Source organism: Exophiala spinifera (assembly GCF_000836115.1).
Source record: "Exophiala spinifera strain CBS 89968 unplaced genomic scaffold supercont1.3, whole genome shotgun sequence".
Classification (NCBI taxonomy): domain Eukaryota; kingdom Fungi; phylum Ascomycota; class Eurotiomycetes; order Chaetothyriales; family Herpotrichiellaceae; genus Exophiala; species Exophiala spinifera.
Window position 1 is genome coordinate 1,278,137 of NW_015622515.1, and position 27,043 is coordinate 1,305,179.

At 52.0% G+C, this 27,043-nt stretch overlaps 11 protein-coding genes across 11 annotated transcripts; 5 read left to right on the forward strand and 6 right to left on the reverse strand.

Annotated features, from left to right (window-relative positions):
- Positions 1–543: 543 nt before the first annotated feature.
- Positions 544–1,911, forward strand: PV08_04213 (uncharacterized protein; the record flags this gene model as incomplete). Its single annotated transcript, XM_016378561.1, has 2 exons — positions 544–913; positions 1,136–1,911. The coding sequence occupies 2 exons, from the start codon at positions 544–546 to the stop codon at positions 1,909–1,911; spliced, it is 1,146 nt and encodes a 381-aa protein (XP_016237238.1).
- An 81-nt stretch (positions 1,912–1,992) lies between these two features.
- On the reverse strand, positions 1,993–3,137 carry PV08_04214 (uncharacterized protein; the record flags this gene model as incomplete). Its single annotated transcript, XM_016378562.1, has 2 exons — positions 1,993–2,995; positions 3,049–3,137. The coding sequence occupies 2 exons, from the start codon at positions 3,135–3,137 to the stop codon at positions 1,993–1,995; spliced, it is 1,092 nt and encodes a 363-aa protein (XP_016237239.1).
- Positions 3,138–3,267: 130 nt separating this feature from the next.
- PV08_04215 (uncharacterized protein) lies at positions 3,268–4,417 on the reverse strand (the record flags this gene model as incomplete). Its single annotated transcript, XM_016378563.1, has 2 exons — positions 3,268–3,388; positions 3,444–4,417. 2 exons carry the CDS (start codon positions 4,415–4,417, stop codon positions 3,268–3,270), a joined length of 1,095 nt encoding a protein of 364 aa, XP_016237240.1.
- A 50-nt stretch (positions 4,418–4,467) lies between these two features.
- PV08_04216 (uncharacterized protein) lies at positions 4,468–6,354 on the forward strand (the record flags this gene model as incomplete). Its single annotated transcript, XM_016378564.1, has 3 exons — positions 4,468–4,526; positions 4,649–5,400; positions 5,450–6,354. The coding sequence occupies 3 exons, from the start codon at positions 4,468–4,470 to the stop codon at positions 6,352–6,354; spliced, it is 1,716 nt and encodes a 571-aa protein (XP_016237241.1).
- A 38-nt stretch (positions 6,355–6,392) lies between these two features.
- PV08_04217 (uncharacterized protein) lies at positions 6,393–6,596 on the reverse strand (the record flags this gene model as incomplete). The annotated part of the gene is made up of 1 exon (XM_016378565.1): positions 6,393–6,596. The coding sequence occupies one exon, from the start codon at positions 6,594–6,596 to the stop codon at positions 6,393–6,395; it is 204 nt and encodes a 67-aa protein (XP_016237242.1).
- A 1,235-nt stretch (positions 6,597–7,831) lies between these two features.
- Positions 7,832–10,043, forward strand: PV08_04218 (uncharacterized protein; the record flags this gene model as incomplete). Its single annotated transcript, XM_016378566.1, has 2 exons — positions 7,832–8,077; positions 8,148–10,043. The coding sequence occupies 2 exons, from the start codon at positions 7,832–7,834 to the stop codon at positions 10,041–10,043; spliced, it is 2,142 nt and encodes a 713-aa protein (XP_016237243.1).
- Positions 10,044–10,540: 497 nt separating this feature from the next.
- PV08_04219 (uncharacterized protein) lies at positions 10,541–11,476 on the reverse strand (the record flags this gene model as incomplete). The annotated part of the gene is made up of 1 exon (XM_016378567.1): positions 10,541–11,476. One exon carries the CDS (start codon positions 11,474–11,476, stop codon positions 10,541–10,543), a length of 936 nt encoding a protein of 311 aa, XP_016237244.1.
- A 1,752-nt stretch (positions 11,477–13,228) lies between these two features.
- Positions 13,229–14,906, reverse strand: PV08_04220 (uncharacterized protein; the record flags this gene model as incomplete). Its single annotated transcript, XM_016378568.1, has 3 exons — positions 13,229–14,265; positions 14,318–14,589; positions 14,707–14,906. 3 exons carry the CDS (start codon positions 14,904–14,906, stop codon positions 13,229–13,231), a joined length of 1,509 nt encoding a protein of 502 aa, XP_016237245.1.
- Positions 14,907–16,029: 1,123 nt separating this feature from the next.
- On the reverse strand, positions 16,030–17,943 carry PV08_04221 (uncharacterized protein; the record flags this gene model as incomplete). The annotated part of the gene is made up of 2 exons (XM_016378569.1): positions 16,030–16,981; positions 17,060–17,943. The coding sequence occupies 2 exons, from the start codon at positions 17,941–17,943 to the stop codon at positions 16,030–16,032; spliced, it is 1,836 nt and encodes a 611-aa protein (XP_016237246.1).
- A 671-nt stretch (positions 17,944–18,614) lies between these two features.
- On the forward strand, positions 18,615–20,499 carry PV08_04222 (uncharacterized protein; the record flags this gene model as incomplete). Its single annotated transcript, XM_016378570.1, has 6 exons — positions 18,615–18,710; positions 18,808–19,592; positions 19,658–19,863; positions 19,940–20,005; positions 20,058–20,172; positions 20,241–20,499. The coding sequence occupies 6 exons, from the start codon at positions 18,615–18,617 to the stop codon at positions 20,497–20,499; spliced, it is 1,527 nt and encodes a 508-aa protein (XP_016237247.1).
- Positions 20,500–23,115: 2,616 nt separating this feature from the next.
- Positions 23,116–25,360, forward strand: PV08_04223 (uncharacterized protein; the record flags this gene model as incomplete). Its single annotated transcript, XM_016378571.1, has 3 exons — positions 23,116–23,208; positions 23,292–24,049; positions 24,172–25,360. 3 exons carry the CDS (start codon positions 23,116–23,118, stop codon positions 25,358–25,360), a joined length of 2,040 nt encoding a protein of 679 aa, XP_016237248.1.
- Positions 25,361–27,043: the final 1,683 nt, after the last annotated feature.

Sequence of the window (27,043 nt, forward strand, 5' to 3'; positions counted from 1 at the left end):
GAGCTGGATGGGATTTAATTAACTTCCTACGCAACACTGCCATGGCTTACACATTTTCTTTCTTGGTGTCACTGTGACCTGAACCTTTTAACATTATCTTGAGTGATTTTTCGATTGTTTGGCATGAATCCCTGAGTTTCTGTGCGTTATACCCAGCCGTACTTGATCTTCCATTCGTGTCGCCCGGAGGAGCCAGCCAACCACACTACTTGTTAGCACACACCAAAGCTCAAAACATCGATTCAAACATTCTACGCGCCTCCAGAAAGGCATACATCGATTCAGACACTACACGCGCGCCTTCGATTCCATGAGCGTATCTTAATTGTACCTTGTTTGCGAGGGATTCCATCACAAGTTCTCGCCGCGACTCCGCGAGAGAGTGTGAGACAGAGACAGAGAAGAGGGGGGTGGAGTTGAAGGACGACTATTCATCACAACAGCGGTATCCGCACAAATTCGTCTTCTCTGCCCGATCAGTGGATAGTCACCACATGAACGTGAAGTCGAACGCGAACGCGACCAACGAACACCGACACCAGGATGTCCTCCCGACACGACGATCCCTCTCTTCACGACCACGCCGGCACTCTTCGTCCCGCCGTCACGCCTCTCCAGCATCGAAGGGACACCCACTCTGATGCCAGTGCGACCGCCACTCCTACCCCCACCGCTCGTGGCTACGCCCACCTGACGTGGACGGGAACCGGGTCTGGAACGACAGGCATGGTCCCCTTTGCAGGTCGACTGGGCGGCAACCAAACGTTCATTGTCGACCGGTCGGACCCGGCGAATGCAGAGCTTCTGAGGAAGGTACCTGATGCCGCGCCCAACTTGAACCTGCGCGAGATGTTTGAGTTGGGTGGATTCAGAGAGGGAGGACTGTGGAAGGCGGCGATAGTAGAGTGTATTGGTACGTCCTACTTTTCACTTCGCAATGCTCTCGCTGGTTACCAGGTACTTTGACAGTACCTATGGCTTCGAGGTACAGGTACCTTCTGAGTACTATGTCTCGCTCTCCCCCTTTTTTCTCTATCCTATCAAGCAACCCAATCCCCATTTCAACACACCGAATGGTATATAAACTGTATCTTGCACTGTAAAAGCTGACACGTTGGGATTATGTGCATTAAAGGAACTATGATCTTGGTGTTCGGATCAACGTACAATTCCCTCTCACCCTACACGCCACCACCGACACCGACAACCACATCGGGCGTCTTTGGCACCGTCGTGTTCCTTGCACCGCTCGTAGCGGCGTGTATCAACGCCATCCTCATCGCCATCCTGATCTACTGCTTCGGCGCCATCTCCGGAGCCCACTTGAACCCGCTCATCACGTTCGCCACCTTCTTCGCCCGTCTCGCCACCTTCCCGCGTCTCGTCCTGTACGTTGCCGCGCAGACACTGGGCGGCACGCTCGCGGGTCTGTTGCTGCGCGCCGCGGCGGGGACCCGGTCGTTCAAAGTAGGCGGGTGTTTTCTGTTCACGACGGATGAGCCGACGACGCAGGTGTCGTCACAGTTCGTCATCGAGTTCATGGGTTGTCTGCTGCTGGTCTTCATGGCATTCGGCGTCGGTCTGGATCCGAGACAGAAGGAAATCTTTGGGCCCGCGCTGGCTCCGATCCTGGTCGGACTCTCTGCCGGAGCGTGTGCGCTGTGTTTTGCCTTCTCTGGCCCCGGCAGCGGTGGCGCCGCTTTGAACCCGGCGAGGTGCTTTGGTGTGTTTGTTGGCAGTCGTTTCCCTGGCTGGCATTGGATCAATTGGGTGGGACCTCTGGCTGCAAGTATTCTGCACGGTGTGGTGTATTGGGTTGTGCCGCCGGGGAGTGGCAGTGTAGACCAGAACCGCGCAGCCAAGATGGTAGCAGACAGGGATGAGAAGAGAGTCGAAGGCGACCATGTGTAGAGCGCGCCAGACAGGGGGTGGAGCAGGGGGGGAACTTCCCTAATTAGTGTACACCACATGTACTTCGAGGTTGACTACTGTTCAAGCGCCCATCATGACTCTCCTTTTGGGTGTTTTCTTCTTTCCACCTCCCTTGACAAACTGTATGGCTTTGTGCCTGCGTTCTTCAAGACCCGCGTCCTCGCCTCGGTGACCTTCCATCCAGCAGTTGGTGCAGTATAGGTCTCCGTCACAGCCGATGCAGCGCAGAGTTGCGTCGTCGTTACAAATGATGCACCATGTGTCGATTTCTTCGTCGGTGAAACCCGCTCCCGTGCCCGACTTTGTCGGAGTCGACGGCTTCGCGCTTCGAATGGTAGTCGGCACCGATGGTAGTGATAGACTTGCAAAGCGACTGGCTAGATCATCGTCGTTGTCCTGGCTGGTGTCGTGCTCACCGACGCCGGGTACAGGTTCGGGGTCCTTGGAGGGGGTAGAAGGTAGGTCCAGCGCGTGAGTCTCGTTCTGGCTATTGTTGGGTCTCTCCGAGTCCTTGTAGTCGTCGTCGTCGTCGTCGTCACCGTTATCCCGCTCTTCCTCTTCTGCTGCCGCCGGAGGCTCAAGTTTCACTTCATCAAGAATTCTCGCGAGCAAGTCATCCGCCTCTTGATCGAAAGTTGCCCGTGTTATTCTGTCACGCCTAACTGTGGCAGAGTCCTCCTCTTCATCAGACTCGGGCTCGGGCTGGAAGACGGAGACGTCGATCGTCGGTAGCAGTCGAACAGGGTCTTGTCTGGCATCGTCTCCTTGTCTTGCTTCCGCTTGAACATCGTCAAGTGTAGACCTTGCTGATTTTAACAACTCCTCAATCTGTGTTTCCTCACTTTTCCCGACATCCCAAGCATCGGAAGGCCCGAGATCCGCAAGGAGCTCCTCTACTGTCTTGTCATCCTCCGCCTTCTCCGCCGAGGTTGTAGCACTGCCGACCGTAGTGTCAGCGCTGCCTCCGAGAGATTTCCATCGCGTCAACAACTCGGAATGGAGGTCGCGCGCAGGGGCTGGATCGAGCGGGAGCGAAGGATGGGATGAAAGCGTCGACCGAGGGCTGTTATCATCAGCTTGGGTGTGGTTTACCGCGTGGTTGTAAGTACGGCCTACGTTTGGTCAAAGGTCACGGTGGATTTCTTGAGGGCATTCAAGCGGGAAAGCAGATCATGGTCTGCTTTGGAGATGGTATCATCAGGCATTACTGTCGTCTATGCATCGCTCATTATCATGCAGTTGTTGGGACAAGGAATCACAAGTCGTCGAGAGAATCGGCTACTTGGGAATTGCGTCACCGCGCGTTGTGGTTTGCCGTAGTCGTCGCAGTTCGCTTCACTCCCTATCAACACGCGCCCCAAGAGCATCGTCTCCCATGACCCGGTCAGCTCCTGTTGGATTCAGCCCCTCAAACATTCCCCAATAGTTCCATTGCACTCTGGAAAGCGTGGAGGACCTTTGAGTCTGCGCTGGGTCAGCAGGATTCTTCTGGTATATGCCCGGACACCTACAATGAGCCTGCTTCTTGGCCAAGGAGGACTCTGCATTCCCAGCAATTGCAATTCGCGTTCTTAATCTCTTCACAGCTCGTTCCGCCTCGTAATCGTTGCATACTTGCATGTACAGCATGAATTGCTAAGGCCCTATTAGTCAGGGAAGTCTTGGGTGCGTCTGGGATGCAGGTTTCACTTGCCTGAAATCGGGCTTGGAACTCGTCCATGATCTCTTGCTCAGCAGCCATCTTTGGTTGGATCTCGCTCTGATAGCGTGATTCCAGCTCCTCCCAATCTAGAAGCTCTAGTTCCGCAGTCCTGTCTCTCTCTGCCAGTGATTGCTGGAATTGGTCAAACTCTACTTGGAGCTCTTGTTGGTATCGCTCGATTCGTCTGGCGAGCCCTTGTTCCGACGCATGATTAGGTGATGCTTGAGATTCTCCGTGCCCTCTCTCAGCTTCTGGTCCTGGAATTGTTTGCGTTTTCGATCCAAGCCCTTCACTATCGCGAAGATCGTCAGCGATGCCATGTCGATTCGGTTTCCGCACGCCATTTCCGTCCTCGAAGGAGACTGTGCTCTCGGCTTTGTTGTGTCTTGCTGATGCTTTGAGAGCTGTTGGGCTGCGAATTGGTGATTGGACTGGCTCGTAGACTTCGTCGTTTGTTCGCTTTTTGGTGATACTGGGAGTTTGAGCGTGTCGAGAGCGAGTTGGCAAAGGAGATGAGTTGACGGCAGTGACTGCGTCCATCTCTGTCTGCTCACCACCTTGGGGAGGTGAAGCAGGAACAGAGCGCTCCGGCTCATTGGTTGACAACTCCATCATTCGCTTTTGTTGTTCTTTGATATATATCTCTATCACCCACAACGAGAACGTTGAAGGTGGCACAACTCGAAAGTGATCCTTCCGTGATTCCATTGACTCCCCATCTCCGGCTATTCTCCGGCACTCGGGCCGACCCTGTGCACTTGTCCATTTACAGACTAGCGCCATACTAGCGCCTCGCGAACTCACGTGAACAGGTCTTTCGGCACTATTTCGTCATGTGGCCGCGAACGCCCAGACTCCGGCCGACGGTTTGGCCAAAGCGACATTCGTCCAGGTATGTGATGCCTAGTTCCTTTGTTATCAGTGAGCCTCAGCATGACCACCGTGTCTACATGATCGTGCTTTCATGCACAATCCCCCACATCACTCAAGACGTGTCTAACACCATGACAACAGTTCGTACCCCGGCACTCCACCAGAGTGGTCGCTGGATGCGGCCGTCGAGCCTACTACCGAACACGAACTCAAAGATCCCTTGAACCCCAATGAAGACATTGTCTGGGTCGAGACACAAAAGTCAAAGCCAAAAGAGATGGATTGTGGAATCTGTCAGAGTCACCTCACTCAAGAGGATGGCCCACACTGCACCAGCTGCGCGCAAAGCACACTTTACACAGTCCGGCTGGAACTGGCACGAGCCTTGCTAGAGAAAGAAGCCCTCGGCAAGAAGGTTGAGGCGATTGTTGCTGATGAGGAACCGGCGGAACCGCTCGACAATGAGCTTGCCATCCTTAGATCTGCCTATCACTCTCAAATCGAGTCCTCTGAGGATCAACTCATGGACGAACAATGTTCAGAACTGAGCCGCCGACTGGTTATCGCGCAGAAAGAACTGGATCTCAAAGAAGAGAAATGCTACGACATGCAACGCATTCTCAAAGAGCGCAAAGCCAATCTGGCACTTGCAAAAGTGGCGCAAGCTAAACGTCAGGAGATAGTTTTGGCAGAATTCAGAGAGAAGGCAGCTCAACTGAAGGCTGAGCATGACATGGTTCATAACAGAGTCGTCGATGCCAAAGCGGTTTTGTGCCGGGAGTCTGCCCTGCTGTTAGGTCTACGACATGCCAAAAAGAAGACCAAAGATGGCGAGATCAAGGATTGCTACATGATTGGGCAGCTTCCTCTCCCTGATCTCAAGGACATCAACAGTAAGTTCTTTCCTGGTTACGAACTGAGCCATACTGACATCCTCGCTAGATGTTCGCTGTGTCGATCTCACTGCCGCCCTTGACAACACTGCTCGCTTGGTCTTTCTTTGCGCCTACTACCTTGGTCTTCGATTGCCTGCTGAGATCACACTTCCTCATCGAGACTATCCCCTTCCGACCATCAATACGCCGCAGACATCATACTTTGGACACCGCATCGCGTTTCCTGGTTCGGGTTCAAGCTTGTCAGCACCCAGTAGCCCCAGTGCGTCGCGCGTCGATCTCAGCTCATTCTCCCGTCCACGCCCACTGTTCATTGGCTCTTTTGACGCGACGGAGATTGTAGCTCAATATGCGAAAAAGGAACCTCTCGCTTTCAACTTCTTCATAGAGGGCATTTCTCTTCTGGCCTGGGACATTGCTTGGCTTTGCCGTAGTCAAGGCTTCATTCAAGGCACTGAATCCTGGGAGGACATCAGCGACATCGGTCGTAATTTGCATCAGATGATCATTGCACAACCGCAGTCACCAGCCACATTTCGAACCCTTACTCAGCGCGACTTACAGGTTCGTCACCGTCGCTCCCAGAGCGCGTCGTTGCCTCCTACCGAAGGCAGTATGAGTGTCGGCAGACTTGGCTCAGGCTCTCATACGTCAGCTCATACATTCCTCGGCTCTGCTGCCGCTGCGAGAGACCATCCTGCCCGCGTCTGGCGCCTCAACAAGTACACCATGATAAAGGATCCGCTGAAGAAGCACCTCCTTGGTGAAATGAATACGGCGGAGTGGGAGCTCTTGGATGAGGAGGAGTGGGACGATGGAGGAGAGAAGATGGATGACGCGGTCGTCGTCAGAACTCGTGGCATGGATGGAAAGGAGTACGACCAATCGAGAAAGATTGGTGGTGGTGAGGGAAGAGGAACGAGTGGCTGGACCAAGGTCAAGAGCCGTTAGAGGCCGTACATAGCCGGCCACATGTTATGCTGATGAGATTAAGCATGGTTGGAGTTTGGGAGGTTGCCTAGACCAAGATCAGGCTGAACGAAGCCCTTTGGAGGCTCATATGTTAGACATCGAGATACCCCAATACCTTGAAACTTGAACGACTTGCTATCACGGCGGACGTCACCTACTTCGCCTTTGAACTGCTGTAGACTCGCCGGGTAGATGAGGCCCTGTTCGACACCAGCATACATCATGCTGAAACGATACTGACTTTCTGGACTCATTAAGCCTGGTGCACCTCAACATCAATGCGCCCGCATCAGAGTGACACCTCTCCTTACGCTCAAACGCCTTTTCCTTCACATTGAACGCGCCACCTTCTTTGTTCTTCAGTGGTGTCAGCCATAGCGTGTCAGCAGAGGTTTCCATCCAAGTGCGCACAGCCCTTTATCATCCACCTTTGCGACAGAAGATGAGAGGGTGGCTGTCACGGTGGGTGTGAGTTGACGAGGCTGGGAATGTGTGAGTTGACGAGGCTGGGAATTCGACGTGCAATCATGCTTTGAGGGACACATACAATCCCGCCGAACGAGGGTTTGGTGGCTGGTGGCTTTTCCCTGGGGCTGGCATGCTGGGTGTATCGAGAGATCCGTGCAACGAGGCTGATGCCCTGGGGGGTCCGAGCCTTGCGCGGCTCAGCCAATGACAGCGACGCCTGGCGCAAAAGCCTCGTCGCCTCGACCGCGTCCGCTTTGACCATGTTTTCTTTAACTACCGAGTATACGCAGCGCTCACTTGTCCCTCACCTCACCTTTCGTCTTTGTCTTCGAACACAATGCCGGCTATTGTATGCAGGGTCTGGGCCCGTGAGCCCTGGCGTTTCCACACACCCGCGTGCAGACCTCGCATGGTGGACGCCGTCGTCAGCCCCGAAAGTCTGTGTTCTTTGTGGTCTCGAGCAATCGTTTGCATGCATGTCCCTGGATCTCACCACGAGGTTTCAGCTTCACTCACTACGTACTGGCTCTCTTGATGCCCAGTGCACCACGCGGCACTGCGTCACTGTGCGTAACAAGGGTTCACGAGGCTGCCAGCCACGATTGAACACAGACAGCACAGACCTTTTCGCTCTTCTATTCATCATCAGTGGCGTACTTGAATAAGGTGACTTGTCCCCGACAAACACGACAATGGTAACAATAAGACAAACGACAAAACCCATCCTCGCTGCCATTGGGACGGGTTCGTGTAGAATCCTTTTTCTCCTTTTATTTCTACACTCTCTTTACCAGTTGGATCTGACTGACTGCGCCTGTCACTCGAGATACCACTTGCTGATTGCGAACTTCGCTACTCTATGATACACTATTGATCTCAAATGCTACATAAATATCATTGCAGCTGACTAACTAGAATTTGCATACATAAAGAAAGAAGAAGCGACGCCTCGTCAGAGGCTGCAACCTCCCAACTCACACAGAGAAAGATGATCTACTCAAGGGCCCTGTTACCCGGCATCGCCCTCGCAGCAGCTGCTGGTACAGCCTCTGCACAAGGTTCCGGCTGCACAGAGGAGAATGGCAATTGGTACTGCAGTCAAGTCGATGCCATTTCGTACTCCAACTTTGGTACTGCAGGTCAGTACCAACAAGTCACGTACATGGGAAGTGGAGGACAATGTGATTTCCAACCCGCCAGCTACGGAGGTGGCATGGCTCCATTCGATGAAGAGGTGTGTGACCGCGTTCCTTGACATTTACTTGCGGGACGTTGGGACACGCTAACTAACAATATCGACATAGGTATCATGGCATTTCCGTGGGCCAATTCAGCTGAAGCAATTCGCATTTTACAGCCTTGGGTCAGATTCGTCGTCATCGAAAACAAAACGGCATCAGCACCCGCCCCGATCTCAGCACTTTGGACGGTACGCCCATCGCCATTTTCACCCCCACAAGCAGGTTATCCCCGCCGACGTAGCCGAGAAGGCAAAGCGTGACGATGGGAGTAATTGGACATCATGGATGAAGCTCTGGACGGGAGGTTCTTCGTCAACAGGCTCAGATACTGAACCTGTGGGTGGAAATGATGCGACACCGTCTGGGTCTGGTGATGGATCTGGTCCAAGTTCAAACGATGGATATTCCTCTCGCACATGGACAGAGACAGAGACCGTTATCGATACAGTCTGGGTGACGGCAACAATCGATGGGCAGGTTCAATCCTGGCCCAAAACTTACCCTGGCTCTGGGGCGACGTCGGGCTTTGCAACAAGCGTGATATCCTCTGCGCCATCGGACACGGCTGCTGCGACGTCGGGTCTGACAACGAGTGTGATATCCTCTGCAGCATCAGACACGGGAGCTGCATCTTCAGCATTTACAACAAGCACGATACCTTCGTCGTCACAGGCAACTTCCGTTCCTGCCACTTCGGTCACATCAACGGCACCGTTTTCAACCTCATCCTCGGAAGATACAAGTGATGGCGGTTACAGTTCGTCAAGCACACCACTGGTACCAACAACTCCATCTTCCTCAGCAACCTCATCTGCGGAAGCTACCAGTTCTACCACGCCCAACAATTTACCATCAACGTCTACGACATCCTCATCCTACCCCACGAGTCCGTCTTCCTCAGCAACCTCATCTGAGGAAGTTACCACTTCTACTACCTCCGACAACTTAACATCAACGTCTACGACGTCCTCATCCTACCCCACGATGCCATCCTCCTCGCCCTCTACGTTGTCTTCATCCAATCCAACAGCACCCTCAACCTCCACCACGACTACCTCGGAAATATTCTCTACTTCTTCGACACCTTCTTTCCCTTCATCGTCATCTGCACCAATTTCTAGCCTCTCGACTTCAGAGCCTTCTATCCCCACGTCCTCAGACTCTACTACTTCAAGCGCGGCTACGTCAACCTCAAGTCCATCCACCGGTGGCGGCGGTGGAAGCGGCAGCTGGATTCGCCAAGCATACTACGACGCCGAGTCCGGCACTGCATCAGGTCTCGTCTTCCTCAACAACTTCGGCGGAACAGGCAGCGGGGTATTCGACTACACATGGGGAAACTCACTCTCGTACTCCAATGCCGACGCCACCTCCGGGGCGTCTGGACCTACCACCCTCGCCGACACACTCGTGGGCGACAACCAAGAGTTCATCCTCATGACCGACAATCCGTGCACGTCCGAAAACGAAGCAGGCTGCGACTACTACCGGCCTGGGTCCGTAGCGTACCACGGCTTCGGGGGCGCTTCGAAGTTGTTCCTCGCCGAATTCCAGATGCCTTTGTCCGGCAAGACAGGGTTCAACGCCGACATGCCGGCGACGTGGATGCTCAACGCGCAGATCCCACGCACACAGCAGTACGGCAACTGCTCGTGCTGGACGTCGGGATGTGGCGAGTTCGACATTCTCGAGGTGCTGAACTCTGGAAACACAAAGTGCAAGTCGACCTGGCACGGAGCGCATTCCCTAGGTGACAGCAACTGGTTTGCTCGACCCGTGGACAAGACGATCAAGGTTGCGGTGATTTTGGACGGGGCAACCAGCACAGGCACGGCGAGTATTGTGATTCTGGACGACGGGGTGAGTTTCGACGACAGTGTCGATGCCGCGAGTGTGAGTGGGTGGGTGAGCTCCTTGACGTCTAGCGAGAGCATTGAGACGGCTTTACCTTCGAAATGAATGCCTCCTATAGGGAACGATGGCGTGTTGTCATGTTGGGTCTTGAAAGTGCGAGTGTTTTTGTTTTGGACTAATCGAAAAGCATTGTGGGCGGATGACTGACGACCAAGATGATCTGGGCTAATCGCCTTTATGCACTCACTGCATTGCGGCGTACTTGGATGGTTGCGTGTGATCTCTGGTCCCTAGTCTTTTCAGGTTCTTGCTCGGCGATACTCGGCTGGATTGGAACCCCAGGTACTTTGGTCTTGATTAAGGGGCGTTCATAGTGATAGGTAATGAGTTAAATTCATATCATAATACTGGAATCCCTTGCACTTTGCCTTGAAGGGTGTGGGTAGTGGAAATTTTGTTTTAGTGTCGTTGCGAAGAAGATGAATGAGACTTCGCCAGTGTGGAATTATGAAGAGCGCGGACCGTGGAGTTCACCCACTACATGTAGCCCTGGAAACTTTCTACTTGCTTAATATTAACCTATATTATCTGTACTACCTATACTATGCAGCAGCATTCGCCTTTGCCGCCTGAGCCTTGTCATCTTTCAGCCGGCCCCTTTCCTCCACCGTCCTGGCAATCGTCAGCGCCTCATCCGTCCCCATGGCTTCGAACCCCTTGATCACGCCCTCCCGATCCCCCTCCACCAGTTCCTGGCTCATCTTGTACTTGCCCTCCAGCCGCGTGATCTGCACCTCGATCCCGATGATGTTCTTCTTGAGGATCTCCACGTACCTCTCTGGCGCGTCGTCCACGCTCCACGGCTTGTTCTTCCTACCGGTGGTCGTGGTGGCGTTGCCCATCACAAAGTTCGTCTCGGCGTGGTCTGAAAGATCACTGATCTGCTTTTGAAGAAAGGAGCTTGTTGTTGTTGTTGTTGTTGTTGTTGCGGTTGATGTTTTGGGATCATCGTCGCCGACTGTCCCACTTCCACCACCACCGCCACCCCCGTCCCCGCCCCTCCTTCCAGAGTCACAGTATATCCTCGCCTTGCCATATACCTGCACCGCAGAGTAGTTCCACGTCGGGACCACTTTGCCCGTGCTGGGTTTCGTTTCGACGTAGAACTTGGGTGTGACGTAGTGGTGAGCTGGGCCGGTGAACATTATTGAGACTTCGTCAGTGAGGAGACAACCGTCACGGTCGTCGGACACCGAAGAGTCCGAGTTTGATTTCCGCGGTCCTGCAGCGGCAGCAGTAACAGCCTCTATCAACGCTTTGGCGTGAGGGTTGGCTCTGGCCATGTGGCCGCGCAGAGTGCCTAGTTCGGTCTCGCTTGTCTCATCCTGGACGTCGATCAGCCAGGGGAGATGCGTGCACTGGATGGTTGGGAAGTTCGGCGACGCGACAGCGGTGACGAAAAGACCCAGGGGGTTCTGTTTGATAAAGTGGCGTAGTGCTGGGATGTTGAGTTCGGCGTGGGCCGCGCGGAGGTACATGCTTGTGGTGATGCTCGAGATTCTCGAATCCTAGGCCAGTGCTGTGTGCATATGGATGGGCAGCTGTTGAAATAACCATGCAATGCGACCGCAAGGCAAGGCAAGGCAAGGCAAGGAAACCTGTCTGTCTGTCGTAGGTGAGAATCCTGCTAGGGCTTGTTTTCAAGAAAGTATCTCGTCTACAGCCAGGCCTGATCCTCCTTTATCGACGGGCCAAGGGGAAAAGAGCGCATACATCCAGTCCTGGATACCATAATATGAATCATAATGTTTCTTGGAAAACGCCCTGTGAGATATGTCAATCAGTGGAGGCCGGTTGCCCCGCTAACACCTTCCTCAAACGCCCTAGGGCTTTTGGCCGGGTCGCCTACAATACCCACCCACCCATACTCTGCAGTCCAACTCAAAGTATTGTACAGGGAAATTTGCCGCCTTCAAAAGCGGCTGGTACGGATTCCCATCTATACCCAAGATCACTAACTTGGTTAAACAAACATGGGGCATTCTCCTCTTCCATGCGTTTAATACCGATCGATCCTATACAAGTAGCCCTAAACTAGCTCATGAGCCACCTGAGCTTATCATATTTATCTTCTGAGCTCCCTGAGCTTTCCGGGCCAATTACAGCCGACACATGTACATCCTAAGCTCATGGTGACAATTATCGGCGCTGTCTAAACTGCCTCAGTGTCCATGCATCCAAGATTCCTCCCGCCCGACGATAAAACATTCGCCATTCGGCCTCCCCTCCGCCGCCACGGTGGTACGGAGCGATTAATCACCATACTACTCCATTGTGTCAATTGGAGAGGCTGGCAGCGACTCGTTCATGAAAATGAATGATGTGCTCAATCATGAATGGTGAACCCGCCCATCCATACCTATTGATGCGGATATAGTTGGCTGAAAGCCAACTATTAGCACGCACGCACACTCATCGTGGAAGCAGGAAGTGTCGAGGGTATTTTGTTGGCTGGTCTAGAGCACGTTAGGAAGCGAAACCACCCAACTCCCCTGGTTCAAGCATTTATAACTCACCGATTCTGGGGACTAGGTTGGTGTTTTGTTGCTTCCGTAGTGACCGCCGTGGCAGTCGTCACCAAGGGACTGAGCCAGAGAATTCTGCACCTTGTTCACTGACGACATGGAAGGGTGGCTTAACTGATTGGTTTATTGGACGGCGAGCCCAAAACGGGGAAACATCTTTGCCTGAGATATCCTGCAGAAGACTTGGGCAGCGAGCTTTTGGAACTTGAGAATTGCTTGATGAACCCAACATCGTTCATGAGCTGGACGAAAATCATTCACCAAGGACGATGAAATGGATAAATGGGCAACATCGTGCATCCGCAAGTCGATTCGTTCCAACCATTGGACTTTCGTCCCTCCAGACGGAGGGTGTCATCCATCAGTCCCAGTAACCGTCGTTCATAACATCCTCCACCCGCAAGAGGAGAGATACTACACACTAATGGAGACGAGAACAGCAGAGGAATCTGGAAGACCCAAAGCCAGAGTTACGTGGGAGCTGTCCAGTCGTGCCCATGCAGCGCATTCCGACTCAGCGGCAGCACCAAACCATGAGATCGCGTTCGACAATTTGAGCAAGCTCAATAATATATTCAGCCGCATGTAGCGGATGAGCGGGCTTCGGACAATCCTGCGTCGAGCATGGACTGTTAGAGCCTCTACTTGCCTATAGTCGAATAGTAAATAGCAACTGACGAGACGTCGTGGATTGCTCGGAAGGCGTCAGAGAAAGGTCTGCAGTATCGTGGTGCCTACTTCGAGACCGACCTGGGAATGTGCAATGGAATCATCGACAATGTAACCCTGCTCGACACCTACGGACGACATCCAAGCAGGCGAAGTTTGTATTGGCTCAGAGCTCCCTGAATAGAGATGAAAGATGTCTCTTCCTTGGACAGGTTTTGTGTATTGTTGAAGAAATTGTAACATCCAGTGGTCCATAATGAAGGACGTGTTCATGCTTCGCTGGCATGCTTGGTGAAAACTTCGTAACCGCGACATAGATAGGTCGATGCTAGGCCAGTACTGACGAAGTTCCATCATCATTTCGAAATTTTGTTTCAGCATATGCTTCACGCTGGAAACTCTACCTGCATCCTCACTGAATAGAAGGGAGTGTAGATGAACAGAGGATGAGACGGCAAGAAGATGGCCAACCATGGGCCACATGGCTTTACACCGTGGCGTCTGCCTAGCCAGCCAAAAGAGGTTGGTGATGTCTGTGGCATGCTGTCGACAGCGGGACGCGTACTCGAGTACCCTGGTACTGCTTTCGGCGTTGGTGGCTATACTAGGTTGTAGAAATTGATAGTATAGCAATTGACTTTGGTGGTGGAAACCGGAGTGGAGCGCCGCCAGAATTCGACCGTGGCCAGTATTGGCGTATCGCAGGAGGTTTTCAGGCGTAAATTCCAGGGATTCTGGAAGGTGAAGTCTCCATGAGGTAAGCTTAGATGCTATACTCTCGACGTGGTCATATAATTCGAGGTCCGTAAGGCGACCTTGCACTGTCATTTCATGAAGTTCATTGATGGGCTCGATCAGCTCCGTCACCGGAATCAAATGAGCCCAGAAGCCTCGATGCTCCAACTGGAGTCTTTCTAGAGGCGACGTTTGGTTGAGGTCGCACCAGTCGGCACTCATCTGTTCAAAGAGTTGTTCTGTCATAGGTACTGGGAATCTAGAGTCGGCCACTAGCTGCTTTGGTATCCGCGCCTCTGCACTAGCCCAACGATCCAGCATCCACACCGTCCACCATACTACAGAGGTGTGTCAGACAAGTCAGTCATCGCGGCAATGGCGAAATCTTACCTCGGATCTCCGTTTCCCGCTGAACGAGGCTTTCCCCGCGCTGATCTGGAAGGGCTTTAAGCTGGACCATGCGGATCGCTTGGGCACCATACAGTGATTCCATTTCCATATCGACGTCGCAAAAGGCAATAGTGCTGAGCAAGACACAGCTTTGTATGGCAGCCAACGACACCTTGTCTTTCCTGTTGTCAAACAGATGTTTGCTATAGTTTGCCCAAACCGAGCCTCTAGTCCACCGATTCGAGTCTTGAAACCATGGATTCGAGGAAAACCTGCCCAAAGACGTAATTATCAGCAGATGCTTGTCAACCTGGGTCCAGGGTAGCAGTCTAGGCCCTCCTTCCGTGCAATCCCGCAATCAGAGGTCCTATGTGCATTCTTGCGCGTACCTGGCTGCGAGGGCCATCATAGCCGCAATATGCGTCATATCTACCATCCCTTTCCGATGAGCGCTGACGAAAGTAGGGCGGTGGAATAACATGTGATCCTTGTCATGTATAATGTCAAAGTAGAGGTCGACAAGCTCGTTGCAAACATCCTGTGGCGGGAATAAATTGTCTGGACCGGGGGGCCTCTGATGATTTGCCATGGCAGGTATCTGTACAAGGCTGCAAGCCCGTTTCAACTCAAGACATCTCTTGCAAGGCGAATTTGCTACACTAGCCGGATGGCACTTGCGTTTGTGGCTTCTAAATTGAGCGTTAGATGTCAAGCTTGAAGAGCAATAGCGTTTGTCTTCCACCTACTGGCACTCGCTACACGCATGTTTAGGTCTACCCTGCTTGTTGATGGTAAGCCAGTTGGATGCTCGTCCATTTCGATGCGCTGCCATGGCGGGCCGTGCAGTGCGGTGCTGGCCGATCAAACAAGGTGATGTGCTTCACATCTTTCGTTGCACAAAAAGAATAACTTGCGACAGACTGTTCAACAAGCTGGGCTCTTTTGGCGTTCCATCTACTGACGAACGAGACTGATAACGAATTCTTAGTACGACCAGCCCAACCCCGTCCCCACTGGAGTAGCTCTTGAACTCACGTGCTCACCACGTGACACCTTCGGTCTGACTGTGCGTTATTTTACGTGGTATAAAGACACGCGTCGAGACGGATCTTCTTAATCCGAATTAGCACGTAATAGTATTGGTTTGAGAAGCTCTCACACGACTCTGTCCACCCTCAAAACTCTATAGTTTAACAGCTCTTAAGACCTCCACCGTAAAGTGACAGGTGCTCTTTCGACAACTACATTTAATCTATCTACCTTGCTGCTGGGTATTTATGGTTGTTGAACATGTCCATTCTATACTCTTATCTCGCTCCAACCCAGGCAGTAGCGATCATTACCGAGTGACGAAGCCGCGGACCAAGTATTTAGGAGTACTCAGGCATCCTGGGGTCGTCTCCAACTCTACCTCCGTAGACGCTACACCGTCTGGGCCCTGGATAGGTTTATTTTGCCAACCATCCAACATGTTTGAACAGTCCGGCTACTCCATGCTCGGGGTTTTTATGAAAGCCATGTCTAGTCTGGCAACAGGCCAAGGCAGTTCTGGGGGGTCTAGGGTTAGGTGCGTCTAAATGATCGGGCGCGGCTACGGGAGTTACCAGGTGAAACTCTCAGGACAGTCATCCTCAATCCCGAAGTAGAGACGTGTCCAGGTCTCGTTGAGCACACGTACCCACTTCTTTGGATTCTGTGCTATCCTCACAATGTTATATCAATGCCACGACCGTCTCATAAGGTCTTAAGCTCAACATCACACGGCCACAGTTTTCGTTCCTTAGCTGGGGTGGGCTTTCATAATTACCCAGCTCGGTCACGAGGGCGTTCAAATTTGGTCTGGCTGGCCCCGGTCCACACGTAAGGTCAAGCAAGAAAGGTCTGGCCTTTTGAGGAATCGTCCACCAAATCTCCTTAGCGCTGAAGCTAGCCACGACCAAAGCTTGACCGGATTCGCATCTTGCGCCAACTGCGCTAGAACGAATGTATGCGATAACATCCTCTTCGATATGCAAGTTGAGCATCTCGAATCCTCCATAGACGAAGATTTCAGGGTACTGCTTTCGCGCACTGAGAACCCTACGCCAGTGGTGGAAGCTGGATCGCGGATCTGCTACCGCGCGTTCCACATTCCAGCTTCGATAATCTGGGTGGATGGACATCCAGGGTGCAACGTTGTGAGTGCCTTCGGGCATAAATCCTGCATATGGTGTTTTCGCGCTCCACTGCATTGGAGTTCGTGCGTGGTCGCGTGCTACCAGCCAGTATCGCTCGCGATACATCTTTTGCCTCTCCGGGTCATCCTGGTAATCCCGGAGAACCATCTGCCAATGATTGACCAATTCAATGTCTTTGTATTCATCAACGGGCCATTCTCGAGGCATGTTTACCATTGCAATTTCCTGGCCTTGGTATAAGAAGATCGTTCCCGACTGGAACCCTAGGTGGTTCGCCAACATTCTTGCCGACGCTGTCCTGAGCGAGGGAGTGTCAGACGCATAACGGCTCACTGTGCGGCTGCAGTCGTGGTTCTCCATGAAAAGAGCATTCCACCCCATGTTCTCAAGCATGAAAGTTTGCCATTTATTGACGATCTTCTTTAGAGCTGTGGGAGAGAAGACAGCTGGCTCGAACCTGCCGTTGGTGCCCATGTCCAATGCATCTCTAAAGAGTACATTTCGTCAGCTCCTAAATCGAACCACAACCTCAGAATGTTGGCAGAATATCTGAGACCTCACTCACATCTCAAAATGGAAAGCCATGCTCAACTCCCCTCTATTTTGGCCCACTGCCATAAGAATATCCTCAATCTCTGCATCGGGCATCTCACCGACACTGAAAGCATTGTAATCCTTAAGTATCTTGCCGATCCCCTGTAGAAATTCGTGCAGTCGTGGGCCAGCAGCAAAATGCTCGGCACCTTTTTGCAAGAATCCGGACTTCTTTACCTGGGCATCTGGTAGTCCAGGCGCTTTAGAGATATAATTGATGACGTCCATGCGAAAACCATCGACGCCACGCTCAAGCCAGAAACGTATGATGTTGTGCACTTCTTCCACAACTTCTGGGTTTTCCCAATTTAGATCGGGCTGTTCGGCTGCCCAGAGGTGAAGGTAGTATTCTTCTGTTTTCTCGTCCCAGGTCCATGCGCTGTCTCCGAAGAACGACTCCCAGTTGTTCGGTGGGACTCGTTGCCCGGTTTGCGCGTCATAACGACCTGGCCGCCAGATATACCAGTGTCGGTATCTATTTGTCTTCAAGGACCGAGATTGTTGGAACCAAGGATGTTGGTTTGAGGTATGGTTCACAACGAGATCCATCACATACTTGAGCCCGCGATCATGGAGGCCTTTGATCAGAGCATCATGGTCCGCCATTGTTCCATATGGCGGATAGATGTCGTGGTAGTCTGAGATATCATAGCCCATGTCGACTTGAGGAGATTGTAAGACCGGCGACAACCAGACAATATCCACGCCCAGAGAGTCAATGTAATCTAGCTCCGAGATAATGCCTGGGATGTCGCCTACCCCATCACCATTGCTGTCTTTGAAGGAAGCCGGGTATATCTGATAGACAGATGCTTCCTTCCACCACTCCCGCTTGATTGACGGTTCTGATGGCATTGGAAGGGCTCTGAGATTCATACAACTCCACCCAAGTCAATTTGCCGATATTCCACTGGCTTTTCAGCAGATTCTTGCCCTCTTCGAGACCAGATGTGAGAGCCTGCGAAGAATATGAACTGCTAACTTCGGGTTTCGAGGCTACATACTGTCATATCTGCAAGATCAGGTCGCCGCAAAACCTGTCTGCACACCAGATCCCTTCCTACTGTGGCTTTCTCCACCAGAGTGATAGTATGCGGGAAAACCATTCCGTTAAGGGCATAAGCTGCGGAAAAACCTGACGATCTATCGTTATCTTGGAGAGGAGAAATCTTACTATCCCACCAAAGTATAAAATTGGTCCATGCTGTGGAAAAACCATTCCTTTACGGGACTAACCTGCGGCAAACCCAGATTGTCCATCGTCTTCCACGTCAAGAAACAGCACTGATAACTGTCCTGAAGATGCTTCAACTTCTGAGATTAGATTTGGCCTGCATGGACAGCGCCCCGAACATTAAACCGAGCTCTGAGTGCATATGTGCGATTAATTTGAGGATCGTCTACCGACAAGGTTCATATCTCCTTCGCCAATTATAAAATGTCGTCGAGCCATGGGATTTTCGACACTTCTTTCCCAACCTTGAAACATTTGTTTGTTACAAGAACAGGAACTTTGGGCCTGCATCATGCTGTCCGCACAAACTGTTAGAGGGCTGTACATGCCAAAACGGTCATCTAGTGTCATCTTCCTGGTTTTCATGGTCATCCTGGTCAACTCGTTGGTATGTTCAAGTTTCTGTAAGACAATATAGTTGCTCGCTCACTATTTGCAGACTCTGGGTTATGATGGAAACATGATGTGAGTAACCACGAGGCCAGTTTCCTAGCCTCAATCTGACTGATGACCTTGACCTTAGGAATGGACTGATGATTCTTCCTACTTTCGCTGACTACATGAACTTCAACACGGCTTCTCAGGCAGCGAGCTCGGCCATCATTTGGATTGGCGGTGCGGTGATTGCTCCTTTTGGAGGGCTTTTGTTGGACAGGTTTGGCCGCAAGAATGGTTTGCTAGGAGCTGCTATGATATGTTTCCTTGGAGTCAGTCTGCAAGGGTCGGCCCAGAATGCCGCAATGTTCATGGTAGCCCGATTCATTCTCGGTATGGGAGTCGGTCTCAGCTCCATCGCCTGCCCAACTTATGCGTCGGAAGTGGCACCAACCAAATATCGAGCATGGATGTTGGGATTCTACTACGACATCTGGTACTTCGGCGGTCTGGTTGCCGCGGTTATCACGTACGGTACAGCCCGGATCCCAAACACTTGGGCTTGGAGACTACCTTCTCTGCTTCAAGCCATTCCGAGCCTCCTCGCTATCCTGTTACTCCCATTGGTTCCCGAAAGCCCTCGGTGGCTTGTCGCTCAAGGCAGAGGGGATGAAGCTCTTAATGTCTTGGCCATGGTGATGGCCAATGGCGATGCATCAGACCCTGCAACGCTGGCAGCTTACGATCAGATCATGGGGGCAATTGCCTATGAGCAACAGAATCCAGCAGCGCAAAGCTGGTTTGCTGCATTCAAAACTCCACCCAACAGGAAACGAACTGGCCTCGCCATGTCCGTTGCCGTAATCGGAAATCTAAGCGGAAGCGCGATTGCATCGTAGGTCATCACTTATCCATGCAGAGTTCTGCCACTATAATGCTGACAACCTTTCCAACTTCAAGGTACTGGTTAGGAACCATGCTCAGCCAAGCCGGCATCACTGATGCACTTAGCCAGCTTCAAATCAACATTGTCCTCAATCTGTGGTGTCTCATTTGTGCAGGAGCAGGCACTTTCTTTGCCGACAAGATTGGACGAAAGCCCTTGGCCATGGGCAGTTTGACATTCAGTCTCGCGTTTTTGTATTTGGTAGGAGCTTTTACAAAGTGTAAGTCTCTCCCTTCGAAGATGGTTATGTTGTCTGGGTTGGGCAGCTTCTGATTCTAGGTGATAATCACATACAGTATACAGCTCATCCACCAATAAATCTGCAGTCTATGGAACTGTGGCCTGTATTTTCCTCTTCCAAGGTAGGACTGCAAACATTATGGGCATGTCATTCATATATTGACTTCGAAACAGGAGGCTATAGCTTTGGATGGACAACGCTTCTGGTCATGTATCCGCCAGAGGTCTTGAATTTCTCTCTACGTGCCAATGGTATGGGAATATACACTTTTGTTTCCAACTCGGCAGCGTAAGTCCAGCCCCGTGATTCTCTCTCCAGAAGATACTCTCCGCTAAATTGAGTTGGGTACCGTGTAGTGTTTTCGCCACATTCGTTATGCCGTTTGCACTCAATAATATTGGCTGGAAGACTTATATGATCAACGCTTCGTGGGATGTTGTGGAGGTTGCCTTTGTCGCTTACTACTGGGTTGAAACACGCAAGCGATCGCTCGAGGAAATCGACGAAATATTTGAAGGCCCCATGCATGTTCATAACGCCACTACTATGGAAGGCTACGAGCTTGAAGGCACAAGGACCAGCGAGGTCGACCATGGCAAGCAGCATAAGCTGTAAACTAGAGGCTTCGAGGCTGTTTCGATTACAGAACGCAAGTCCCAACAAGAGAACCCCCAAGGATACGTGAAACGTCGTGTGAACCGGCCATACCTCTTAAGTTGACTCCGAAGAGCCAATAGGTACTCCTCTCTACGCGGAATCACGTATAATACTTCATAAATCGATGAATAGTCAACCCGGGGGTTTTGGTGATTTCGAGAAGTCACGGCGTGCGGAATGGCATTTTAATAGTTTAGCTTACTGGTTTTCAATATTATGGTTACAGAACAGTAATCTTTTCAGGCTGTCAGTAACACTTTTGCTCCTCTGGTCATCGGATATCTTGTCCGCTAATCTCCACACAAGACCGACCCCCAGGCACACCCACTCCTCTTCAGACAACTACAACCCAAGACCGCGCAGCGATAACAACGCCATCCTCTAGATGCATCTGTATTGGAGGTGGCAAGGATCAGTGCAATGACGTCTTCTCAGGACCCATCCACCAGTGATTTCATCGACCATCGAGTTCTACATCTCAGACAATGGCTCATTCTTCTAGGCAGAGAATTACGGTACCTGGATTCGTCGGATGCACTGGGCTGTATCGCAGTTGAGGGAGCAAAATGAAGGGTGAAAGAATCTCTGTTGTCTCTGCCTGGGTCCTAGGGGACGTTATGGCTATATAGACACTAGATAGAGTGGCTGGCAGGTGGTTGGGAATGCAATTCATAGTCTAGTCTGACAGGCAGAAGGATGCAGTATTGGGGACTCTCTCAACGGCCGCTTGCACCCCAATCGCAGCACCTCCGAGCCGAGATAATCAGCCGACATCAGTCGAAATTTCACAGCTCGAGGCTAGCTCAAGTACCTGGCGAGGCATTGATGGCCTGAAAGAATCGCCAACAGTTCTGGGCTTAGCAGATCATGATGGTTTGGTTCAGGGAAACTAAGCCCTCCCATCATCCATCCAGCATTACCTTATCAGTGGCAAGTGGAGCGACACACTCTCGGAAGAGTTCATTTTATGCCGAGACTCTCGCGGTCAGAAATTAACTACTAGCAAACATGCGATTTTTCTCCAGCGCCTTTCCCGCGGACCTTTCCTGTTGGAGCGACTCACAACTAGGTGTTGGAAAAGAAATAAATTGTAGTACGAAGGACTATCAAAGAGGTTGGGGTTTAGGACGCGGGTGTTGGGTGCGCCGCGTCGAGGGCCTCAGTGAAGGAGAGGCTTGACATCCAGGTCACAATCGTGACAACTCCTTTGCTCCTCAAGCGATGAAGTCGTTGTTACAGAGGACGGTTCAATAGAGTACATTGCATCGAACTATTCCATTACAGGGCTATTCTCAGTGAAGGTCCCGCCAACGAGCAACGAAGATTGTGGAGAGGATGAGGAGCGTGCCTGGGAGATCAAATCAGAAAGATCATCCAAGCGTTCCTCGACGAGCATGGCAAAGAAACATTAGACGTTTTTGCAATGATGACATTCACCTGTAGGTGGGTATTGTGAGCTGATCAAACCACAGCGCATACCGTGCACTATCAGTTAGTATATGGTGGAAAATTGGATCTTCGCCTGGACGCTCTATACACCCTGTACACTCAGGCTAGTCGTTCCGGGGTCTCATCCGTCAGCTGTCGCACTGCTGTGGCGTAGCGAACGTGTCGACGTCTGCAAAGACCCTTGAGTGTCGCCGGCGTCAGTGCCTGGAATATACGAGGTTCTCGTCCTCGAACGGTGTTTTCTGGTCTCAGATCAACAACATATGACGTAATCCTCTCGTCGAGCTGATATCGGTACGAGTCGAAGATGTACGAGCATAATATATCCTCACGGAGACTGTTTCCGTTGACACTCATTTGGAAGTTGGCAGTACCCTGCTCACCAGGCCTCGTTTGGCCACGCCGCCTCCTGGGGCCATGCAGGATGTATCGACAATGCGTGCAGTCCAGAGAACCATGTAACTTTAAGAATGTGAGATAGTGCAGAGCATGCATGTACTGCAGATCCATGCCGCCCTTGTTCGGGATTGTGTCACCGCAGCACCTCCCTCCACTGGACCCCACTCCGTAACACTGCCCCGGCCTTCTTAAATAACTTTCAACCCCGCTAAACTCCAGCTTTGACATTTTCCCCCCTTCGATCAGATCGCAGCCGATTCGATGCCTATCATCAAAGTCGAAACGTTAGATCGACAGCCATCGTGGCGGGACGACTGCATCATGTGAAATAGCCGAGAGCATTCGTGCTATCGTGCCCATACTTTGTCTTTGCGACCGCCCGATCAGAGTTTCTTGCAAAGTACTGCCCGCCACTTGGGATCATGCCGCTACACGATCTTGAGGCTCAGACTCCGCCAGAGCGAGATCTACCCACCGACAACAACGTTTTCAGGAGGCGCACCACACACGCTTGCGATCGTTGTCGACTATTGCGTACCAAATGCTCGGGAGGCAAGCGATGCTCGAATTGTGTCAAACATGATTCAGTCTGCACATATGGCGACCGCAAACGGGAACGAAACCAGAAGTAGGTTCTGATGTTCCCGGGCTCAAGTTAGATGTGGATACTGATTGCCCCCGGCCAGAAATTCAGACCGCGTTACCTTGTTAGAAAGGGAAAACAAGATGTTGCTGAATACGCTTGACGCCATGACAGAAAACCACGTCTATCAGCAGTCTGGAGGAGATTCGACGGCGTCACATGATAACTTGTCCAAGGTCTGTACACTATCCTGACGCATGCATGGATCGGGAAGTCGAAGTCGCTACTGACAATATCCCTCCCACTTATGTGCCTGAAGGCAAAAGATCATGCCGCCAAACAACTAGATCCTGAGCGACTTCGGTGGCCTCAGATTGCAGGAGAAGGCTCCAGTTTAAATCGTCCAGGCGCGGAGCAACCCAACGCCTCGTCGCGTGCTGGCTCCCTCAATACCATTGGAGAGCTTTCAAGCGTGGTGAATCTGGCCCAGGGTGGAGGAGCTTCCGGACTCGTAGGCCACATGTCGGAGGTGGCGTGGATTGACCAGGCCTTTGCAGTTGTTCGCGGGAGGCCGGACGCAACGCGACCGAGACTACTGACATCGGGGGTCCTGGACCCTCACGTCTTCTCAGCGACGAATTTCATCTATTTCGTGGATGACAACGAAGTACTGGCCGTCAACGAGGACCGGATCGACCCATACCAAAGACCTTCCTTTTCCAGGTCCCTGATATTGACCGAGGCATATTTCCATGCCCTCCAAGGTGCTTTCCCCTTTGTCGTTCGCGACGAGTTTCTTGCCAACTTGTTTGATATGTCTACGCCGCAGCATTCCTGGAGAGGGCGGAGGCAGTTGGCAAAAGCGAATATGATTTGGGCCATTGGATCAAAATGGCTGGAGATGACTGGCATGAACGGCGAAGCACTATCCCCCACGGACACTCACCCGCACTATTATGCCAGGGCGCGGGCTCTGGGCCTTGATCACAGGGTCGTCTTTGATCATCCCAACATCGATCAGGTGCAGGCCATGGGACTGCTCGCGCTCTATCTGCTTTTCAATGGCTCTGTTACAAGGTAAGTTACTTACCGTGCGTGTCTCGACCTCGTCCAATGCTGGTTGTCCTCCTCCACAAGGACAAATTCAGCATGATCTTGCGGCTAATTCGAGCACTAACTAAACTGCTGCTACTCTATAGAGCCTGGAACACCCTGGGATGTGCAATTCGACACGCCACCGCGCTGGGGTTGCATCTACAGGTGACCGATCCCAGTGTCAGCAACGAAGACCTGAGGCGTCGTGCACGCACCTGGTATTCGCTTTACAGCCTCGAAGTTTTGATTTCTGAGATCACCGGCCGGCCCAAGTCCATCTCGGTGTCCGATGTTACTGCGCCGATCGACCTACTCGCCGGACCTGCGAGCGGTAGTACTAGAAGTACTAGTTTAGATGACTCAACTCGCTCAGTACCACCAGTACCGATATCCACAACACAAGTCGGCGAACCCATCTTGCTCGAAATCTCGAGAAAGGCATGGCTGGAACATCTGAAGCTCATGCAAAACAACAACACAGCAACGTCATCATCATCTTCTTCATCATTGTCCCCTGGGCTCACGATTGGTGACGACGACGACCACGCCATTCCCACCACCTACCTACCCCAGCGACTACACCTGTGCCTCTTGAGCGACAAGATCGCGCGTCAGCTGTACAGCGGCACCAACGACCCGTCCTGGTTGGGCCTCCAACGCAGGATCCACGACCTCGAGGCCGAACTGCGGCGTTGGGTCGAGACTCTTCCCGAGAACTTGAGCCCGGCGTCGTCCCCGGCGGGCCGCGGCGACGAATTTTTGAACCCGCGCATCCGGATCGAGCTGGCCATGTACTATCACAGCCTGCAGATGATCCTGTACCGGCCGTGCCTGTGTGCCAACAGCGCCGAGGCCGAGGCGGTCGAGTCTCGCGAGTTCAACCACCGCGCGGCCCGCGCCTGCGTCCTGGGCGCCTTGTCGATGCTGGCCCTGTTGCCCGACGTCCCGACCATCAAGGAGATCTACCGGCTGCTGCCCTGGTGGTCGCTGCTGCACTTCGTGGCGCAGGCGAGCGCCGTGTTGCACCTCGAGCTGGCCATCGACGCCCAGCACTTCGAGGGCGAGGTGGACAAGCTGGTCGAGTCCGTCGCCAAGGCCATGCGATACCTGCACTGCATGGCCGGGGCGTCCCTGTCGGCGTACCGCGCCTGGAAGATTTTTCGCGTCCTGTTGAATGAGGTGTCTCGTCGCTACCACAATATGGATTTGAACGACTTTGCCCAGGACGCCCCGCGACCTCACGGTTGGACCGAGGAAGTCGAAAAAGTGATGTGTGTTTGGCCAACGGATTGACTGACCAACTTGAGGGAAGGGGGCTTCTTCATACCGTGTAGTAGTAGTATTAGTAGCATATAGTACACTGTAAGTACTACTTACTTACTAGTATGGTGATGAAGCTTTTTCCTGCTGTATAGTAGTAGTAGTAGTAGTAGTAGTAGTAGTAGTAGTAGTAGTAGTAGTAGTAGTAGTAGTAGTAGTAGTAGTAGTAGTAGTAGTAGTAGTAGTACACTTGCTATATTGATATTATCAATTCTACAGGAGATCTGATCGACATCCCGGCGCGGTGGAACGCCCCAGCGCAGTGAAAATATGTTCACGGGTACTTCGAACTAGACACCGCGGTTGGCACACCGCCGCCCAGTACCGTCATTGCCATCGTTCGAGATCTCTTGGAGATACGCCGAGGATTGACTTTGTGCCATGGTCACTACCCGGTTTGTCCATAAATGTACCAAGACCTGACGTGTAGACAGACCCGCGGGTACCTGTACTGTTGGAAGTGCGCAGAAACCAGCCAAAAACCCGGCCGGGACCCTCCCTCTAGTTAGAGAGGGACCGGCAATGGTGCTGCCAGCTTTCACAACTCAAAAAAAAGACGATAAATACATAGAAAGAAGCGCCTCCTTCAACCGACGACCGATCCTTGATAACTCTCACTGTCATCGTCGAACGGTCCGGTGCCGCTTTCCACTCCTCTCTGGTACCCTGTCAGGTACACATACCTCGAGGCAGATCGCGGAGCAGCCTCATAGGACGGAACCCTGAGTCCATACGGTCTTGGGTATCAATCAGTACTTCAAGTGCCAACCAGCCACGCCCACAGAAGACCCACTTGCCACATTCACGTCGGCGCCGCCCTTGATGACTGAACATGAGATTCTCTCGCACAGGTCTCGAGGCTTGATGCTACTAGAGCGATGGAATAAAAGCACTTGAAATCTTGCTACGAAGAAGCGTTGCAGTACCAGAAGCTAAAACGTTGTGAACAACCCAAGTTCAAGAAATAAGTAGAACGTCTTAAGATTCTGAGAGGTTCGATAATCGGTCATCAGATGAACAGGCGGTCATTCTATGTATTTGTCGTCTTTGAGTTGTGTGAAGTTGGGCACTGTTGACGCTTGTAGGAGGTGTCTGCTGGTTTTTGCTGATTTTTGTACCATTCCAGGAACGAGGGTTTCAACGGCTCAAATCCCAGTGTTTATGATCAAAACTCGTAGTGACAACAGCATGAAGCATTTCGTAGTTCCAGAGATCGTGAAAGGAACCGATGACAGACAGCACTGAGTGGCAGTCCAAGCACCGATTCAACACTCCCATTACGGAGGGGATTTCACAACGCCGGGATGTCGATTACTGTATATAAAACGTACGATCCCCTTCAACAATCTGGATTATCCCACTGAGCACGGTTTCAAACATGCGGCATCCAAGCTCGCCATGTGGTACAGTAGCTACTACTGAAAATTCGTATCAAATCACTTCGAGTCTCTTCAGCCCAAATCGTTCGCTCTCCTCTCAAAGAGAGAAAGATAAGTAGTAGCGAAGGGGAACCTGGCAGGGTTGGGTGGGCGAGGACTCGGAGTGCCAGTGAAGTTTAGTTAAAGATTGAGTGACGCGCTAGTCTAGAAGAGGAAAAAATAGTGCTGCGTATCACTCAAGTTTTACAACCACTTACTAGATAGATACTATACCACA